Genomic DNA, 21,190 nt, shown 5'->3' with positions numbered 1-21,190 from the left:
CAGGTATATATAGAGATATCTACTTTGAAATATATCACAAAGCTGGATGTTTGGCATAGAGCATGTTTTACTATAGATCCAGGTCTGAAATCACCAGTCGGTCCTACTGCATGTCTCCCTTATTCAGTGTTGTCTATGTGTTGGTGGTGTTCCACTGTGAAACAGCTTTGTCAGACAAAACAAAACAAAAAAAAAACACCACCACACAACTTGGAATTTTAACAATTTTTATTCTGTAAGAAATACATGCTTTTGCATACTAAAAAACTAAACCAATCAAAATGTAAGTTGCAGAACTGGGGTGAGGGAAGGAGACCATTAATGTCATCATAATATTTTGGAAATAGGTGTGTTGAAACACTGGCAGAATGGAGTGAGTCAGTACAGAGAATGTAAAACGAATAGGTAGAGATTTTTCCCATGTTCTGAAGTGTCTTTTGATATTTAAAAAATCAAAAGTAAAGGAGAACTTCAACAGCAGTGACTATGCTTTTCCATTTCCTACAGCTTCCACACTATTTTTTTGAAAATTGAAGTCTGAACAATTTCTTTTTTAGTGGATCTGTTGATGTACTGTAGTATCAAATGAGAACAAATCATTTAGGTTTTGCTCTCATCCTTTCTGTTTTCCTGTAGAAATTCAAGTGGAAAAATTCTGTCCATCGATACCAAGTTGAACTTAGAGAATAAGGACTATAAAAAAACCACAAAGATCACCTGGTTAGCAGATACTCCACGTGCACCACTCATCCCAACTGTCTGTGTTAATTATGAACATCTAATCACTAAGCCAGTTCTAGGTAAAGATGAGGATTTCAAGCAATATATCAACCAAAATAGCAAGGTAAAGTATTTTTCCCCTTTATATTTTACAACGATTTATTATTTTATTTTTTGCCATTGCTATTTCTTGTTACTGTTTTTTGACCTTAAAACTTTGACAAACTTAATTTTTCAAATAAGCAAAGGATGTGTATCTTGTTCCTGTGCTTTCCATTCAGCTTCTCATAATAACAGGAATTGAAATGTAATAACGTGAGTTGAATTGTAATTTTTTATACTCATGCATTACCTGGTTCTTACACATCTGGGACCAATACTTAATTTTTTTTTGTCATGTTACATTCTTATAGTACGGCATCTGCTTGTTAGTACTTGTTCTGCTGCCTCTAGAATTAACTGACATATCAACACTTAGAAAAAATTACCACTATCCTTCAACAGCTCTGCCATTTTTCTTACTGTTTCTTATGCCCTGTTAGGTTTGGACTGATTTTTATTTACTATTTTTATTTACTCTTACAGCAAGAAGAACTGATGTTAGGTGATCCTTGCCTTAGGGATTTAAAAAAAGGGGACATAATACAACTTCAGAGAAGAGGATTCTTTATTTGTGATCAACCCTATGAGCCAGTGAGGTAAGCTACTTAAGAACAGCCCAAGCAAACTTCACAGAATTTGCTTTAATTTGCTGTGTTTCAAGATGTTCACACATCATGGCAAGAGTTAGGTTGCCAATATTTCACCAATGCTGCAAATACCGTCCTCTTTACCACCACTTTTCTGTAGGTTATTTTTGTGGACTATCATGGCTTTTGTCTATGTTCCTGTCTTCAACTCTCTGAGGCAAGTGTGTGGCACTTTTTGGTGTACCTCAACTACCTTGGACTTAGTAGAGATCAGGTTTCCTTGTTCTGATTCTAAGTATATAATTTAAGGAACAGTGTTACAGATTAAAACAGTCATTTGCCCAATTAGTGTGCAGAAATATTCTTTGTAACAGTTCTTTACAAAATTATCAAACATCTAAAATTACACAACGGTTCAGCATAGCATTATTACATAAAGAGAACTTGCTGTTCATAACAGGGATCAATACAGATCCCCAATTATGTACATTTGAATAACTACACCTGTATACAAAGGTAAATATGGAGTTGTGAAAGAGCAACTTGAAGAGCAGAACATTTGTTGCAATAAATGTTTTGTGTGTTATCTTGTATTTCTTGGTGTTTTTTTTAAATAAATCTTCTTATAGTCCTTATAGTTGTAAAGAAGCCCCATGCATTTTGATTTACATTCCTGATGGACATACTAAGGAAATGCCAACATCTGGGTCAAAAGAGAAGACCAAGGCTGAAACTGCAAAGAAAGAGGTGAATTTGTGTTCTTAAGAAGTGCTGTAAAATGTATTACTGTACAAGGTCATCATGCTGAATATTTAGCTTTTTTTTTTTTTTTTCCTCTTTTTAAAGGCTAGTTCAGCTGTAAAAGGAAAGTCTGCTCCACTTGTTGGTGGTACCTCTACTCCAACCTGTACTGCATCTGAAGACCATCTGGTTATTTACAACAGGGTGTCTGCACAGGGTGATATAGTTCGTGACTTGAAAGCTAAGAAGGCAGCAAAGGAAGATATTGACAAAGCTGTGAAACAGTTGCTGGCCTTGAAAGCAGAATACAAAGAGAAGACAGGCCAGGAGTACAAGCCTGGAAGTCCTCCAACGTCTGTAAATGAACAGTGTGTGTCTTCAAAGCTTGAGACCTCTGGTACCCTGGACAGCAGAGCTCTGTATGATAAAGTAGCAGACCAAGGAGAAGTTGTCCGAAAACTGAAAGCTGCAAAAGCACCTAAGGTGGCTGATTAAACTATTATTTTGTTTGTTTTTTGGGGGGTTTGCATAGCCCATCGTCCTCTGCCTGTGGAGGTGAATGGGTTGATTCAATGTTTTTACAATGATCATAATTTTGACTGATCTATTAAGACTTGTGTTTTCAAATATTACTCTTTTAGCTATAAATATGACAAAATGCTAGGAATTTACTTGCATTTTTATTGATATTAACAAACATTTATTAGTTCTGAAGTATTTATCCCAGTGCATGAGTTGGTTAATTATCTGAATCTGGTCCTTGGGGTAAAAGTGTCCTGCAGTTTTTATTTATTCATTTTTATTAAATATAGTCAAATTATGTGACTTCATAGGATTGATCTGGTGCTACTTAGAGATTTTCTTAAAAAAGAAGAGAAAAGTAAAGATCCAAATACAACCAATATCTTCAAGATATCTTCTTTCTGGCTGGATCTGAGCATAAGAAACATAGCTACTAGTAGCTGTATTCATTCTTTCTAATGCAGAGAAAAAAAAAAAAGACGGGAAGTAATACGCTTTGTGCCTGGTGGTTAAGTACTGTTCGTAATAGTGTCTTGGTGGCACCATAAAATCTAAATCAATGGGAAGATCTAAACTTTATTGTTACAATTTTATACAGGATAGATACAATTGTATATTCCTTAACTGCAGATACTTTGTTGTATTAGGAGAATAATAGATGAAACAACTCGACTAAATACTTAGGAAAATGGAATAGGTGTACATAATCTGCAGGTCTTTTCATAAAAGAGTGTAATGTGCACTTCAGAGTTTCATGTCTCTACATCTTTGTTTCTCCCTCTTTCTACCCTTTTCTTTCAGGATCAGATAGGTGCTGCTGTGGAAATCCTTTTATCCCTTAAGGCAGAATATAAACAGCAGACAGGCCAGGAGTACAAACCTGGAAGCCCACCTGTGGTCTTTGTCCCTGCTCAGTCTTCTCCTGTTTTGACTCTTCCACCCCCATGTCCAGTAGACAGCAAATCTCTGTACAGCAAAGTAGCTGAACAAGGCGAAGTGGTCCGCAAACTTAAATCAGAGAAAGCTTCAAAGGTGTAGTAGCAGTGAATACTTCTGAGTGGAAAAATATTTTCGGTTTAGATTAAAACCTAATGACAGGTTTTGTGAAACTTGGGGAACAAAATCTAAGCAAATATTTTAAAATTCCATAAAATGCTTTCTTGAATTCTCTTAAGCTGATATGGCTGATGTCACAAGTTCTGTGGTAGTGCATGGAGAGCCTGAAAAAAAATAAACATGTTTTTTGGTTTTTGTTTTTTAGTGGTACAAGCTAAGTGAAGGAGAATATAGGCAGTAACTTGTAAAAAGGTCTGTAAGTTGAAGGCTAGAATGGCAATTATGAATTTGGTGGTAATTTGATAGTGTCAAGGGAACCCATTCTTCGTTCAGAGTCTGAGAATTTGCTCCCATTCTCCTGTGCACAGAGCTATGCACTGCTATAACTGCATGAAACTAAGCTGCTTAAATGAGGAGCTTTCATGGCACTGAAATCAGCCCTGACGTATATACTGTCTGTTTAAATCCTATATGACGCAGCTCATAGGTATTCTGGTTAAAAAGTTTTACTGCAGAACTCAGTAATGACAGCTGCTTCTAACATGTTACCTCTGGAAGTTGTCTTACAACAGCTACGTTAGTGCTCACTCTAGTAAAGGTTATGTTACCTTAGCTGTTGTGTTGTATCTTTGTTGTTTCTGTCTTTATCTGCAACTGCTTTTTTTCCTTTCTTGCTTCAGGAACAAGTAGATGAGGCTGTGAAAGTTCTTTTAAATTTAAAAGCAGAATATAAACAAAAGACAGGTCAAGAGTACAAGCCTGGAAATCCACCTACAGCTTCTCCTTGTGTGTCTTCTGCTACACTTCCATCTTCTGTATGCTGCAGTAACTTGGGACCCTGTAGCTTAGTGGATGGCAAAGCACTTTATGATAATGTAGCTGAACAAGGGGAAGTGGTACGCAGACTCAAAGCAGAGAAAGCTTCCAAGGTATAACAGTAAACAGAGAGTAATCAGTTACAATTCTTACCACATTTTACCGCTGGGGGGAAATATTTCACCAAGTAATGATCAAACAGTGTAATAAACTCCCTTATATCCTAGTCAGAGCTTAGCTATCAAACTTGCATGATCTGGTAATGTAACACAAGTTCACTCTGATACTGAATACTTTCTCAACTTCAAGACATAACTTCTAAATTCTACTGATGTAAAAAGTCAGACTTACCTCTGACATCTAGACAAGCATGCCAGATGTCAATCCTGCAGAAATTTTAAATATATTTTACTTCTTGCTGTGTTTGTAACAGATGAAGATAAAAGTATCTAGCATGCTACAACAGCAGCAAGACTTATCAAAACTTAGCACATTCAGTGAGAACTGGAAAGGAGCAGGAGACAAACCTATGCGTTTTCAGGAGCTGCTGCTCTTTCCTTCTCTATATTTCTATGCCGTAGAATTGTTTTGTCTTGTGGATTTTTTTAAGTCCTTTTCTAAAACAGTTTATTGTGTTTTTCAGTGTAGATTCTGCTGCAATTACTGGTTGTAGCTGGCTTGTTGGGTAGGGGGAACATTCTCATACAATGTGATAATGCTTAAACACACTTCTGCTGCTTAGGGGCAACATGGTGCTATTACTTGAGTCTTTCCTTAACTATGAAGCCCTCTGTTGATTGCTAGATGGAAATTTTATTTTCTTAGCTTAAAAATCAATGCTTCTTGTCAGTTCAGTCTTTAATTTTCACTAGTACATCTTGCTATTTATCCTCCCTATAGGATGAAATAGATGAAGCAGTAAAACTCCTTCTTTCTCTAAAAGCTGACTATAAGGAAAAGACTGGACAGGACTACAAGCCCGGACATCCACCAGCAGCTCAAGGTGCTTTGCCCCAAGCATCAAATACAGCACAGAGTGGTCCTGACACACCTGAAGCTAAAGCACTGTTTAACAAAGTAGCTCTTCAAGGAGATGAAGTTAGGAAATTGAAAGCAGAAAAAGCAGAAAAGGTATAAAATAAAATACTGTAATACTAAATTTTTATATGTGTGTTTAGATAAGAAATGTGCATTCAGAATAGGCAGCATTTGAATTCAGAGATCTGAAATGTGCTTTTTAAATTGTTCCTGTCAGATGCGGTCCTTAAAATGTTTAAACATTTAAGTATCAACTTTTGCAGAGATTTTCCCCCAACACAATGTGATGTGGATGTCCGTAATTCCCAACATAGCTCTGTTTTGCTTTTTTGATAGTGTTTACTCCTGTACTCCTGGTTTCTGTATGAATTTCTTTTTTTGTCCTTCAAGGAAAAGATAGATGCAGCTGTTAAGGAACTTCTTCAGTTGAAGGCCCAGTATAAGTCTCTTGCAGGAGTTGACTATAAACCAGTTTCTGCTAGTGGTGCTGATGACAAAGACAAGAAGAAGAAAGAGAAAGAGAACAAGTCAGAAAAGCAGAGTAAGCAACAGAAGCAAAACGATGGACCCAAAAAAGAGCCTTTGCAAGGACAGAGTGGTAGCGATCTCTCCTCAAGTGGATCAGGAGAAGGTCAAGGCCCTAAGAAACAAACCAGGTAAAAAGATATGATCTTTAATCTATTTACTAAGAACCAGAACTGCTTACCTCTATTCAGATTTTAGATACGTTTCTTGTTTCACTTGAAAGCATGAACAATTATGAAATAATTATTAATTTTTATATTTGGTATGAAGCAAAAGCAAGTGACTGAAGTTTTAGTGCCTGTTGCACCTCATCATCCTAGTGAGGAGAGTTCCTGCTTAGCTTGGAGAAAGCATAAGGCAATGCACACAGTCTTCTATTGCGGCTCAGCTGTCATTGGGAACTTGTTTCATTATTTGCTTCTGCAAATGTGCTGCTACATTTTGCTCATTACAAACCGGGGGGGGAAGCCTTATGCTTTTATGTCACCAAGGTTTCCAAAATACGTACTGTGAGTACCATGAGAAGTATGTAAGCCCAACCCAGAGCTTGGCACTCCTATTGCATGTGGAACTCTCCATTGATGATTGCGGTGCATCCCTTCTGCCCCCATGCTGAAAGTGTAGAGGTCTTTTCACAGCAAATATTATGCAACACTATTTGTTTCCTGTTTCAGATATATAGATTACATGTTAGAGATGTGGTTATTTTGTATAAAAATTACTCTGGATAAATGTATTTTTCACCCTTAAAAAAACATCTCTGCTTACAGATACACTGAAGCTTTACTTTTGTCTATTGTCGTTTGAAGCTGGCTAAAATTGAGGGGCTTTAGCCTTCTTTAGGATCTTGGAGATTTACTAGTTATCTTTATTTTTTATTTTGTTTTTAAAGAGTCAGTTTTCTGTCTTAGAGTGTCTGATATATTTAATTGGATAACTCAAATTGCATCTGTTGATTGAAACTGTAGCCATAGGCTGGGTAAGAAATTTTAAAAAATACACAGTAAAACAGCTTGTGTGTATGTCTGGTTAGTCTTACATTCTTATTGGTGAGGCTATTTTTTTATTTTTTTTTTTGGTTATGAGGTTCCTTGATAAAACCTTGGGTGAGGATTAAAAGGGTTCAGACACTGGAAAAGAAACTGAGCTGTTTCAAAAATACTTGTTATCTCAGTGAGGAACTACTAGCAATTCATACCAGCCAATTCATATTGAATTGTCAGGAGGAAAAAGGAGAGAGAAAAAAAAAGAAAAAAAAAGGAGAGAAGTTGGCATTATGAAATAAAACTAAAATATTCTGTTCCCTGTCCCGTCACCCCAACCAAAGGGCGGGGGAAGGAGAAAGATTAAGATAAATTTCACTGCTAAACGCTCAATGGCAAAAATCTGGTTCTTTTCTAATACCATAGGCTGGGTCTAGAAGCTAAGAAAGAAGAAAATCTTGCGGACTGGTTCTCTCAGGTAAGTGCACACCAGTTTTAATTAGAGAGAGAATTATTTCATTCTCTTACAAAGACAAAGCAGATATTGATTTATATATTATCTTGTATTGCTGTTTTTTCAAATACATATTGAAGTACTTGCTCTTATGTTGTTATCATAGTCTCAAATAAAAGTGCCTAGACTGAAGAGCTGAATAAATTAAAGTAGGCTGTAGAAAAGTGTGTGTGTGTTGTCATAATTCATGTGTGTGAATTTCATTAAGTGCACAAAGCTTTAGTGAAGTGACAGGAATTTCACAGGCTTGGAAGTTTTATTTCGTCTCAAGATGATGTATGGCAAAAGTTATGATCTGTTGATACCGAAGGAGTTTGTTGTCACACAAGGGCAGCAAAGAGATGACTAGATTACTTAAGAAAGATTGTAAATAGATATCAATGTTATTAATTATCTCTTGCTACTACTACAATTTTTGGATAAGCCCAAAGGAATAAAAATCTTCTGATGTGAGCTAGAGAAAGTTCTTGCAAAAGCAGTATTTTGGTTCATGGAAATTAGCTACTGTCTCTTAGCTTGGATTCATGAAATTCAATTTTAGCTAAGTGTTTACATTATTCGGATCTATTATAGAACTTAATGTTCCTGCTTAACATTCTCTTAGAGGTAACAAAAGCAATCTCAACACATATCTTTGCTAAATTTTGAGCACAAATATTTTTAAATAGGAGACTTGAGTTGCATGCTATAGGCTTGAATTATTGAGTGTTTTTTCTGTATGAAATTGAAACATCAGTATCTAACTCTTTTGAAAGGTGATCACAAAATCAGAGATGATAGAATACTATGATGTGAGTGGCTGCTACGTTCTTCGTCCTTGGGCTTATGCTATTTGGGAATCTATCAAGAACTTCTTTGATGCAGAGATCAAGAAACTTGGCGTGGAGAACTGTTACTTCCCCATGTTTGTATCCCAGGCTGCACTAGAGAAAGAGAAGACTCATATTGCTGATTTTGCCCCTGAGGTACACTTCAAAACATTATTTTAACCTGAGTACAAGAAAACTCAACCACTTAGTGTGCAGCTGACTGTGAAAGGAAGTTTTCTTCAAACTTGTTTTATTTGATTTCTAATTATTTTTTTAATTTGATTTTAATTATTTTTTTTTCCTTTAGGTTGCGTGGGTCACAAGATCTGGGAAAACAGATCTGGCTGAACCAATTGCTGTACGTCCCACAAGTGAAACAGGTAGACTTCTTGTCATTCAGTTTGGCTGTAAAGAAAACAGTTACTGATATAGTGAAGCTGATAAATAAAGTCCCTTTTGAAAAGTGGAAACCCATTTTTTAGAATTTTTTACTGTAACTCTGTACAATATTTCCTAAAATTTGCTGCTGTCTGCAGCAAATGTCACTCATGCTATTAGTTCCCTTCAATGGACTTCTTTTGGAAATTTACATTCCAGGAACTTTTTCATTCGTTTGTTTTTAAATATTTTATATACTAAGGTTTGGATCAATTTTACATTGATCCATATCTTACATAAAAACAACATCAAACAAGCTATTTTCTAGAGAGACAGGATAAAATTAAAGTTCTTTTCAGTGAAAATGTGTTAAGACAAAAAATATGTTGGAAAGAGAACTATAAATAAAAGCATAATTCTCACAGCAGAGAATGTTAAGCTTATGTGTATCAAAGAAAAGGTTTTGGCATGAAGTGGCTGTATTGTGCAGAGAACCAAAACTGCTTTCTTTTCACAGTTATGTATCCTGCATATGCAAAGTGGGTGCAGTCACACAGAGATCTTCCAATCAAGCTTAATCAGTGGTGCAATGTTGTGGTATGTCAGTACATAATTTCTGACTGAACTGTTCTATCATAAGTGCAGTGTATAGAAAGTATTTTGTGTGGATGTGGCTTGACAATACTAAGCACACATTTAATGGCAGAAGTACGAACATGGTTTGTGATCGGGTTTTCTCACTTGATAAAATCTACATTACTAAGGTATATCTACGTTACTAAATACAAATCTGTAAATAGTTGACTTTTTTAGCTTTATTCAGATTTTTTGAACTTTTAGGTGGCTTTTATTTACTTTTATTTATAAACGTTATTTGAAATAAATAATTTCACACTTTAGTGCTAATCATGGCATACAATTTTGTTTCTTGTTATGTCTTGTTTATAGCGTTGGGAATTCAAACATCCCCAGCCTTTCCTTCGCACTCGTGAGTTCCTTTGGCAAGAGGGTCACACAGCATTTGCAACATACGAAGAAGCAGCAGAAGAGGTAAAAAAGCAAATGCACTGGTGCTGTTGCTTTCAGATTTTTTTTTTTGTCTTACTCCACAAACAAATCTTTTTAATTAGATCCTGGTGGAAATAGGTCTCTCTTTTTTTTGGGAGCCCTCATGGAAAACGTCAAGTATGCTAGCAAATGTTTTCTATCAGATGTAGCTTGTGTGTAAGGCTGTAGTCATTTCAAACAGTATGACAAGTTGGAAGAGTGTGATCTTCATAGGGGATGCCAATTTTCCTTGAAAGTCTAAATAATGAATTAACTTGCTAGTTGTAAAAAAAATTTAATACTTTGCCCAGAAACAAATGCTTCATTGAATATCATGGTATATCCTTATTTATATAGCAGATATTCAAACTTGTAGATGGAAAGTAGAAGTCAGTATAGCCGCTGGACTGACATTTTTGCCATGACTCTTGTTATCTGTCATGGTTTGTATTTGTTGCTATTTCATTCGTAGAAAATGAGGCAAAATGCAAAGCAGTTGAAGAAATCTTATTTTTTTATCACAGTTTTGAAGTAAATATTGATTTTTTTAAAGGTTTTAGATGCTCATACTTTGGTTATAAATATATTTCATGTTTTATGAAAAACATAATACTGAATAATTCTTAAAATAGCATGTTCATCATAGGTGATGCAGATACTTGATCTGTATGCTCAAGTGTATGAAGATCTCCTAGCAATACCTGTTGTGAAAGGAAAGAAGACAGAAAAGGAGAAATTTGCTGGGGGTGATTATACGACAACTGTAGAAGCATTTATATCTGCCAGTGGAAGAGCTATCCAGGTATTTATCTATTAGAAGATTTTTTTTTTCAGTAAATACAGTAAGATGGAAGCCTTAAACTGATACTAGTGAGACTTAACTTTCAATTGAGCTGAATTTTTTGTGTGTCACTATTTCAGGGAGCAACGTCACATCACCTAGGACAGAACTTCTCAAAGATGTTTGAAATTGTATTTGAAGATCCCAAGAAACCAGGAGAAAAACAGTTTGCATATCAGAATTCCTGGGGCATTACAACTCGAACTATTGGTGTAATGACAATGATTCATGGAGATAACATGGGATTGGTGCTCCCGCCTCGAGTAGCTTGTGTTCAGGTGTGTCAAAATTATCTGTAATATGACTTCAAATACCCTTTATTTTCCTTACCTGTCTTGGAATTCTTGAGCTTTTCTTCCTATCAGGCAAGGAAGAGTTTAAGACAGGATAGGAGCTGTCTAATTACAGAACGCGCTGTATAAATTTGATACAAATCATTAGGGTGCTTGCGGTGGACAAGCTTCCTTTAATAGTCCATCCATGGAAAATAATTTATCTATGTCATTTCGAAGAAAAGGGAAATATATTTTTTACTTCTGAGATAAATTACTGGGCCACAATAATTTTTTAAGCTTATATAATAACTGTGAGCTAATTTTATTATGATGTGAAATACCTGTCGTGTTATATTGCAGGTTGTAATTATTCCCTGTGGTATCACAAATTCCCTTTCTGAAGATGACAAAGAGGCTTTATTGAAGAAATGTAATGAATATCGTAAAAGGCTGCTTACTGTTAATATCCGTGTACGTGCTGATCTAAGAGACAACTATTCACCTGGTTGGAAGTTTAATCATTGGGAACTTAAGGTACTTTTTTTTCCCAGAAGGTGTTTCAAAGCTGAAATGTGGGGTATGTAGGTGTGTCTTTTATTCTGAGGGTGGATGTTTTCTTTAAATAGACAATTACTGCCTTATAATCAGTGATCACCCCTATTAGGGTTTCTCTTTATTAATATATGAAGAAAAAGTGTTTTCTGAGACATGCTATTTGCTAGGATAAACACGTTATTAGCAATTTTTGAACTTCCAAGTCTTCACCTTATGTACTTAGAAAAGGGCATTATTACTACAAATCAACTGCATATTTAAAAATGTATGCAAATACGAAGTGTCTCCAAGGTCACAACAGTGTGTTCTTTGCACGTAGTGGAACAGAGGAGATAAACCTATATAGTGCTAACAAAGAAAGGAGCAATTTTGTTGATTTAAAACACTATTATGTTGGTCTTTATATAGTACTTGAAAGAAACAGCTCTGTTTCATCAACTATAAGAGGCTTTTGTAAAACAAAAATAGCAGAACAGAACAAAACTATGATAATCAAAATTGAACAATGTAGTGAGTGATGTTACAGGATCATATTTTTGTTTGGAATTTGAAATTAATATGTTTGTCTTAATTCTTGTAAGATGATAGAAGCTCCCTGAGTTGTCAAAAGTTGCCGTTGTTTTCAAGTTCTCTTTCTTTCGTCTAACCTCTTACATTTTTAAAAATGAAGCTCTAATACCAAGAATCCATGTTATGAGGCTTTTTTTTAAAAAAAAAACACATAGGTTTACCAAGGAGGTGCAGCAGGGGGCAAACTTGATGCTTTTTATAAAATCTACTAAAGTATTCAGCATAAGCCATTTAAACATGTCTCCTTATATTTGAATTGTAGCTAGATGTCATCAAAATACATACGTAATACCTTCATTTAGAATCATGTTGAGAAATAAGAGAGCTAATTTTAAAAATAAATAAATTAGTATTCTTGGCATAAATGCCCATTTTCATAGAGCTTTGGTGGTAGACAAGCACTTTGGGTATTCAGCTTACAAAGAGAAAAACTTTATTGCCCTGGTAGTAGCCCAGCATTGTTCAGGGCTCCTGCAGCTATCACTTCACAAATGGCTTATGTGCTACTTCACTAATTCCAAATTATCTGCTGCCCCTCACCCTTTCTGAATTTCAACCTGTATGTTTCCCCCCAAAAAGCATCTTCTTGTCTTAAATTCTGACACGATAAGAACAAGTAGAATACATAAACTGCATCTTCAAAGTAATTGCAGACAAAGTGAACTCATTTTACTGAGTACTGATAAGGAAGTTAATAGGGTAAAACATACAAGGATACTAGAGTAATAAGTACAAGAAGGAACTGGAAAGCACTTTACCTTATCTGTTTCTCAGCTTAGCAGATTTCTCATGCTACCTCCAAAGACAGACAAGTCATTGCTAGTTGTTTTATAGTGTCTGGCTGTAGTTCAATTGCTCTTTCCTATGTAGTCTTTCTGTGTGGCTATTAAGATTCTTTCTTTCACTGGCAAATTGTTACAGGTAGAAAATGGGATGGAAATGCTAAATATAAATATGACATCAGGATGTAGAGGCAAATAAATTGAACTCAGTAGACTCTTGACTAACTAGCAAAATGGGATCTTTTTGTCTGCCCATTTAAGGGAGATGCGAAATTAGATGGTTCTTATCACTGAAGTTTATGAAGTATAAAAGCTTTACATAAAAAAGTTATCTGTTTGTAGTGAAATATTCCATACCATTAACACTGATATTAAGTCTATGTTTAACAAAACTTCTGCTATTTCTTATTCATACATTTGAAAGTGAAACAAGACTGGAGCAAGGTATGATGCACAAGTGAAGAGTGTGGATGGGAAAGACAGAAATTAATAAAAGTGGTAGAATATGTGATGATTTCTTTCAAAGAAACTTAAGTTTTTTAAAATAATGTATGTTAGGACTGTGCTTCAAATAAACAAAAGAAAGGAGAATATTAACTCATTTGAGAATCGCTCATTATAACTTCTCACTTTTTTTTCATTAAGGGTGTTCCAGTCAGGGTTGAAGTGGGACCACGAGACATGAAAAGCCAACAGTTTGTAGCTGTCAGAAGAGACACAGGACAGAAGCTGACTCTTTCAGAACATGAGGCAGAAAATAAACTGAAGCAGATTTTGGAGGAGATTCATGCTAACCTATATAACAGGTAAATTAAGTGATATAACAAATGGCTATGCTAATCACAGGTGTACTTTATTTCTCAATTTATTGGTTAGACTGCTCAGAAAGACAGTTTTGGCCCATCTTTCTGTTTGTGATATTTCATATTCTGCCTCCAGAACTTGTTCACATACATTGACAGAAGTTTCCTTAAGTGCTTGTGAAATGTTAAAGGTTGTGAGCTGAATTTAAAAATACTTCTGTGAATTCTTGTGAAGTATTAATAAAAAAAAAAGTATATATCATAAATAGTTAATTGGATGGTATTATTTGAGATTCATTTCCAAAAGATGCTTTTGGTAGGGAATTTTGAAAGATACAAAGTTGTCAAAGAAGCTTCAGTAGTTGAATATCTATTTTCAGAAGTGTATGGTAAGACCCTATGTCCTCTTGACTTTCATACAATGTTTTTTCATAAGAAATCAAATACTTTTCAAACTGTTGTTTCACACAGAATCACAGGATGATAGGGATTGGAAGGGACCTTGAAAGATCATCTAGTCCAATCTCTCTGCCAGAGCAGGAACACCTAAATTAGCTTACACAGGAACTCATCCAAGCGGGTTTTGAATGTCTCCAGAGAAGGAGACTCCACAACCCCTCTGGGCAGCCTGTTCCAGTGTTCTGTCACCCTCAGTTATAGCATATCCCAAATCCCCTGCATGTCTGTTACTGCAAATTCTTGTTCCCTAAAACACTTAGAAAGATCTAACTGGCTGATCAAACACCATGGCAGATGAGTTTGACTGCTGGATTGTAATTCCTTCCATGGTGATCAGTTTGTTTACAGGCAGAATATGTTTACCTAGTTAAAAAGCATTTTGTTGTTCAGATTTAGAACGTAATTTAAAAACAAAACCGAACCCAATTGCCTGTAGAATTTATCTGTTTGTGTACAGTTGGTCAATGGTGAAATGATGTGCACAATTGTGAATTAACATAGTAAAATATGCAGCTATCTGCACTGTCCATTAGCAATTAATCAAAATTTTATCTCTTTGAGCACAGAATGGTGGAAAAACATAATCTGATTAGGAGGATTCAAATTAATATATAGCTTCTCTTGTAATTTTTGTTTTGGCTAACTCCGAAAACTTAGTTCAGTTAGCCAGTGAGGTTATGTGTATAATAAGCCTACCCTGACTGATTTTTTTTCTTTTTTTTTTTTTTTTTTTAAGAGCTTCTGAGGACCTAAAAAGTCATATGGTGGTGGCCAATAATATGGAAGATTTTCAAAAAGAGCTTGATTCAGGAAAGGTAAGGGAATTTACTTCATTCCAAAATCTTCTAAGTGCCTTCACACGCTTCCTGTCCCTTACAGATAATCAGAGGCTAAAATCTTCAAAGACGGTGTATACATCTATCCATCCATCCATCCATACTATTGTAGTTGTTACGGACTCTCCCCTAACAAGCAGATGAAGCATCACCTGTAGGTTTGCACAAAGAAAAGTTAGCTTTACCAAGCTAATTTATTTATTTCTTCTTTTGCTAAAATACTCTATTTATTAAATATGATGTAAAATTCTAGTGCTATGTAAGAGGTGACAGTGCCTTGAAGTGAATTATGTTGCTGCAGTTTGATAATTTGCATTTAAAGTGTTGTATTTTTATTAGAAGGTGCTTTTCAGAGAGATTAATGTAAATATTTTATTCAGATTAAGATAAGCTACTGTCGTTGTGCTAATAAAAACAGTGAAAAACACTTGTCAAATCCTGTGATAGCATCCAAGTTAGAGTCTAAAGTACATGCTACTTACGTCAGAGAAGATTTGCCTTTATGACCTGAGTAGAAGCCATTGAGTTCATTGAGAATTGCTGGGAATCAGAACCCTCCTTAGGTTGATAATAAGAATAACCCATAATGGTGGATGATTGAGTTCGTCTGATCTATCTTTATAGACATACTAGAGATCTGTGAAAAACTTAAAGTTCTGGCAAAGCATTTGAAACTTAGGTGAGTGATTAAATCTTCACCAGAGATTTGAGCCTCTTATTCTTTTTCAGAGATCCATTCCCATTAACCCTGAAATTCTGTCACCGGCTCTCGGCCTGTGAAATTCTTCATATATTTAGATGAATGTATTCAAGTAGTAGAATCCTCAGGATCAATGATTACGGGTGTGCATTTTATAGAGAGACAGATTAGTTTTTTTTTCTTTTGTTTTTGTATACCAATTAGTTCTAGTCTGAAAATTTCAGAATTTCTGATGGAAAGTGCTAGAATATCAAGAACTCAGTTACTCTTGTTGTCTTCAAAAATATTTTTATAGGTTAGCCTTGACTTTTGATCACACTCTTTTTCTTGTTTCTATTGCACTTGAATCTGATCTATAGCTAGTTTTGAAGGAATGATTGTGAATGTCAGAGAAGGGACTGATTTAGCATGTTTTATGAAGTTGAGGATATGGATATTTTAGATGTTCTTGTGCATAGGTGCTGAAGTAGCAGTATTGTCTTATTTTCCTTTACAAAACTAAATAGAAGTGTAAAATATTCTGTTTTGAAATGGTTTGGGGTTCTTCCTGCTGACTATGAAGTATTGTTTCCTTAGAGCAGCTCTCTCTAAAGCATCTCATGATTCTGGTGGTAGATTTTAACATAAAAATCTTTAGCCTTTGCTTAACAAATAATTCTACTCCATATAGGTGTTCAAATAGTACTACTGTTCTCTGAATAATAAATACTACATGTGACTTCAAGATATGCTTCCAAAATAAGCACCCCTTTAAACTATACTAGTCTTAAAGACAAAGAAACAGTCAAGGAAAGAATAAGCTTTTATGTAAAAATCAGCGGAAATGGAGAGTCAAGTTCATTCCAAGAGGAAGAATACAATGTGGAGTTAATTGTATATTTGTACATGTTCATAAATTGTTACCTTTTAATTTTCATGATTGCTGTAGGTATATCATCTTTTTCTTCTACTGCAGAATTCTCAAATTATATTGTCTGCCAATGTGTAAAATGCCTGGTCTTCAACATCCAATACTCAGTTTCATGTGCAGCTAGATTCTAGAGAGTGCCAAGAGAATTTTACTATTTATATTACATTAGAACTTGAATATAGTTTAATATATTAAACTTGGAAATACGAACACATATTTTTACATTTTTAAGTTAATTGAGAAGACTGAAGTTTGTCATTTTAAGAGTTACTATCTACCATTGTATGTTGTATAGATATTTTATGCCATGTGTATTCTGTAATTCCTTTAAATTAAACTGTTAGCACTGGCTGTGGTTTAAGAAGAATATTTGTAAGCTGAATTCCTGCCTAATTCCTGTTACTGTTTCCCTCACTGTAATTGAAATGCAAGCTATTAACTCTTTAAAAATATGGGCCACTTCTGTGTGCATGCAAAGTTTAGTTGAAGCTGCAAGAATAATTGTGTGTGTATTTAAACTTTAACTAACAAAATATTAATGTGAGCAAAATTAGAGTGGTAATGGTTCCTTTTTTCACTGCAAGAAAGTGAAGCTTCATAAAGGTGTGCTCCAATTCAAGGCAAATTGGGAATTCTGCACTAAGGATGTAAATTTGGTGGAAGAAAACCACAGATCAGTAAACCTTATTAACAGTATTGATAGAATGAAAATGCCTGTGCAAGCGGAATTTAGTAGCTATATTGTCCTCAACTATTAGCACTACATGAGTGCTCAAATGGGTGTGTGTGGGTGTTTATTTTACCAGTAGTCTTAATTTTTAGTACTGGATTCAAATTTCACTGAAAATGCATTAAAAATGAAAAAACAATAGAGTACAAAACTTGAGAAAAGAGACTTGTTACACTTGCTGACAATAATACCGAGTGGACTGTATGAGGTCGTCTCAGCTTTCTCATTTTTTTCAGCTAACGTTCAAAACAGCAGGAAAATATGGACCACTTTTTTGTACAAGCAAATGTGTGCTCTAGTCAGCTCTGTTTTATCTTTAAATTTGTACATCTGTCTAGTTCAGAAAATGTGAAAATTCATATTACTGGAATTAAAATGAGGAAGGCATTATCTTGCACCATGTAAGCAAAGATTTTTTTCTGCAGTTTGGAAAATATAAACTTTTCCCGAAAAACAGAGTATTTCCAATAGAAAATAGTATTTATGCTTTCCACGGATAGAAGACATGGGGAAAAATAAAACAAAACCACCACCCTGACTTGATTTAAGTGCGGCGTTGGGTTTGCGTAGGTTTTTCCATGCCACACTGTGGAGGGGTGATTATGTTTATGTATTACTCTGATGAGAAATTGATATTAAAATTTAATTGTAGCAGTCAGAAATGTTTCTACTTTGAGTAGTACATATCATATCGTAAAGTTTAGGAGACAAGGAGAAGTGTTTTTTTTTTTTAGATGCATAGCTCATTTTTTCCACCCCTTCTCCCTTTCATTTCAGATTGTACAAATCCCTTTCTGTGGGGAAATTGAGTGTGAGGATTGGATAAAGAAGACCACTGCCAGGTAAAATATAACCAAACTGGAGAGGATCTACCAAGATCAAAATTAAAATGTTCTGAATGTAAAACAGGCAAGTAAGATGCCTGCGGGTGTAATACTCATGTAACACTCATGTACAGTCTTGACTCTTGCTGTCCTGTGTAATACAGTATACTTACACCCTTAGATTTGAAAGTTTCAGACTAATTAGTGTGTTTTTGAGATTTTATATATAATACACTTTATTGTATCTTCGTTTTTAAATAAAGGTTTTTACTTATGATTATGCTTTTATTTCAGGGATCAAGATCTTGAGCCTGGCGCCCCCTCCATGGGAGCAAAAAGTCTCTGCATACCTTTTCAGCCTCTCCGTGAACTACAGAGTGGGGCAAAATGTGTCTGCGGCAAAAACCCTGCCAAGTTTTACACCCTATTTGGTCGTAGTTATTAAACTGCTATTGAAAGCACCTCCTCCTTTATCTGTGAATTGAACTTTTTTTAATAAGACTGAAATAGACCCCAAACTTAATCAGTTTTGTGACTTTTTAGATGATTCAAAAAACAAAGCCATAAACCATAAACACCCCCAATTGTCAGTCTTAGACTAGCAGTAATTCGCAGATTTTTCTGTAAACACCTCTAATAATAAACATGTATCGTGAGCTGTAATATGCTTTGGTTGTTTTTTCTATGTTGCTGAATGGGAAGGATGGAATATACCTTGCTCATGTCTCTTTTTTTTTTTTTTGGTGCATATTTTCTTGTACTCTCTGAGAAAATGTCTGAAAGATTGGAGAGAACATCATAAACACTCCAGTTTAGTGTTCCTACATAAAATTTACACATAAAATGACTGCTTTTAATTTTGCCTTCAAAGCTTGTAATTTTTTCAATTTTCAATACAGACTTGCTGTTAACTTTTAGGCAAGGTAAATTCTACCATTTTTGGAAACTGCCTCTTGAGCCAGGTGTTTCAAATAATATATCCACCCCATCCCGAAACACATTTGAAAGGCTATCTTAAAATAAATGCTACCTTGTTACCTAGATGTAGGTGAATGACATTGCAGATATTTTGCAAAGCTCTGTTTCTGTTATCTTATAAACTGGCATTTATAGCTGTCTCACAGCGATACTGCTATGAGTAATGCATAGGCAATTCTAGGAAGGCATTTTCATTGCTAAAGATTTTAGACTGTGGTTATATCTATGTCATGTTCCTTAAAGTCCCTTTTCTTTTCCTTCACTTACTATGTGTAGTTTTAGCAGAGAAGGTTGGGTGTTGCAGAGGTATGAAATGATTTGAAGAGGAAAAAAAAACTTTCATTTCTAGCATAAGATTGGCTTAAAGAAGAAAGTCTTGGCAATATAAATAGCACAAAAGAGTAACTTTTGAATTGTGCATCCTTAGCTTGTTCCTCATTCTTGTTTTTGCTGCATAATGGAAGGTTACCTAACCCCCCTGTCCTGAAGAGTTGAGTGAAAACTTAGCAATTAAAAAAATAAGACCACTAAGATCCTCCCCAGACTCTTCCTAGATCAATACTACATGTCTCCCTGTTCTGAGTATTTCCAAAATCCAATTTTTGTACCAACAGTCCAAAAGTCTTAAGCGTATATGAGACTGACAGTGCAGGTCTTCATACTTCTCAGCTTTTCAAAAGCATGCAAAATGTTTGCTTTTGTAGATTCATGTGGCCAGCCTTCACAGTATTGTTAAAATACTGAATATGAAATTGAACCAGTGGCTTGTACAGCTTATTATCACTTGTGGTAGAACCCCAGGTTTTAAGAGAAAATTGTAAAAATGATTAAATACTTCAGGCCACCTTGCTAAGAATGCTTGAACACTTGGAAATTCTCTGACGATGATTAGTACTAAAGGATTTGCTGTGGTTGCATCTTAAAATCATCATCTATCTCTTTTTTTTGTTTTTTCTCACTATATAGACAAAGTCTCGGGGTGGTATTTAGCAAAGGACTTAGGGAATGATACATCAGTCTATGCGTTCCTTTCTTTCACAGCTGATGTAACAGAAGAGTGGCCCTAAGGTCTTTCTGTCCTGGTATCCTGCCTCTAACATGGACTGGAACTGTATTTTGAGGATAAGTTTTAGTAGTAGGACTGGAGTGCTGTTCTCCCAGACTCTAATAATGGGTAAATCAATCTAGTTCTAAGAGCTATTGCCTACTACTTACATTATCATATATGCTGGGTGCTCAGGGAGGAGGAAAGGCAGTAACCTGCAGCTTCGGTGTCCTCAGGCATAAGTGACCGGAGAGTGCCAAGAGTTTCTGACAGAGCAAAACAGGTTGTTAAGAACTGATAAGCAGTTTCAGCTCCCATCAACACACTACAACTGGTATTTTAAAAATTAGATGTTTAAGCTGCTAACAGCACAGAACAAAGAAAAGGCAAAACTAAATACAGTCTCAAATACTGCAACCTTATCAGTTTGAACAAACAGCCAACCTTCAACCAGTTGACTTGATTAAATTCATGAGTAAACATGTTGACAACGCTGTTCTTAGAACTGAGGTGCTCTCAATCCGTAATGGGTTTGAAGCCAGAGCTTCCCTTCCTGCTCCCTAGCATGTTTCTTCCTGTCATAGCAGGACTTGAAGTACCTGAAGGTGATTGAGTCACCTGTGGATTTCTCCTTCCACAGAGGAGAAGCTAACGCCTGTCTGACAGAGATGCTTCTGTCTCAGGTATCCTTCCACTAAAAGCACAAACTGAGCTGTCTGCAAATAGAAACATCCATACTCTTGATTTTACCAGTATAGAGAACTTTATCTCTTAGTAAATTATCTATTAGAAACTAAGTAAATGAATCAAAATAACATAATGTGGTTGATTAACTAATACTACTTTGTGTTTATAATAGAATGGCAGATAGTGTTCTTTGTTCTTGGGGTTGATAAGTTTGGGTTAAACTTAGTAAGGTGGGATACAGTGATAGTGCTGCTCTCTATTGACAAAATTGAGCACACTCGAGTGCTTTAGCTCTGCTGAAAAGGTAATGCTTGAGCTCATGTTTTGCTAATTTGAACCTTGTATAAGGTAGGACTT

At 35.3% G+C, this 21,190-nt stretch overlaps 1 protein-coding gene across 6 annotated transcripts in view; it reads left to right on the top strand.

Annotated features, from left to right (window-relative positions):
• Window positions 1–18,786, top strand: part of EPRS1 (glutamyl-prolyl-tRNA synthetase 1) — a 38,658-nt gene extending 19,872 nt beyond the window's left edge. For 2 of the 6 annotated variants that reach the window (XM_035320607.1, XM_035320606.1), the window contains 20 exons: window positions 637–844; window positions 1,306–1,418; window positions 2,039–2,156; window positions 2,256–2,633; window positions 3,474–3,704; window positions 4,409–4,657; window positions 5,445–5,675; window positions 5,973–6,238; window positions 7,517–7,568; window positions 8,360–8,569; window positions 8,721–8,793; window positions 9,309–9,388; window positions 9,740–9,841; window positions 10,485–10,640; window positions 10,760–10,957; window positions 11,315–11,488; window positions 13,507–13,667; window positions 14,860–14,938; window positions 18,077–18,141; window positions 18,418–18,786. In XM_035320607.1, the coding sequence (XP_035176498.1) occupies window positions 637–844; window positions 1,306–1,418; window positions 2,039–2,156; window positions 2,256–2,633; window positions 3,474–3,704; window positions 4,409–4,657; window positions 5,445–5,675; window positions 5,973–6,238; window positions 7,517–7,568; window positions 8,360–8,569; window positions 8,721–8,793; window positions 9,309–9,388; window positions 9,740–9,841; window positions 10,485–10,640; window positions 10,760–10,957; window positions 11,315–11,488; window positions 13,507–13,667; window positions 14,860–14,938; window positions 18,077–18,141; window positions 18,418–18,568 (3,295 nt within the window). In that variant the 3' untranslated portion in view covers window positions 18,569–18,786. The remainder of the gene's footprint in view (window positions 1–636; window positions 845–1,305; window positions 1,419–2,038; window positions 2,157–2,255; window positions 2,634–3,473; window positions 3,705–4,408; window positions 4,658–5,444; window positions 5,676–5,972; window positions 6,239–7,516; window positions 7,569–8,359; window positions 8,570–8,720; window positions 8,794–9,308; window positions 9,389–9,739; window positions 9,842–10,484; window positions 10,641–10,759; window positions 10,958–11,314; window positions 11,489–13,506; window positions 13,668–14,859; window positions 14,939–18,076; window positions 18,142–18,417) is intronic. The other 4 variants (XM_035320609.1, XM_035320608.1, XM_035320612.1 and 1 more) reach the window with 2 other exon arrangements.
• The last annotated feature ends 2,404 nt before the right edge of the window (window positions 18,787–21,190 follow it).

This window comes from Oxyura jamaicensis, chromosome 3 (genome assembly GCF_011077185.1).
Source record: "Oxyura jamaicensis isolate SHBP4307 breed ruddy duck chromosome 3, BPBGC_Ojam_1.0, whole genome shotgun sequence".
NCBI classification, from domain to species: domain Eukaryota; kingdom Metazoa; phylum Chordata; class Aves; order Anseriformes; family Anatidae; genus Oxyura; species Oxyura jamaicensis.
Note: the sequence above shows the minus strand (reverse complement) of the source record. Positions and strands in the feature narration are given on the sequence as shown.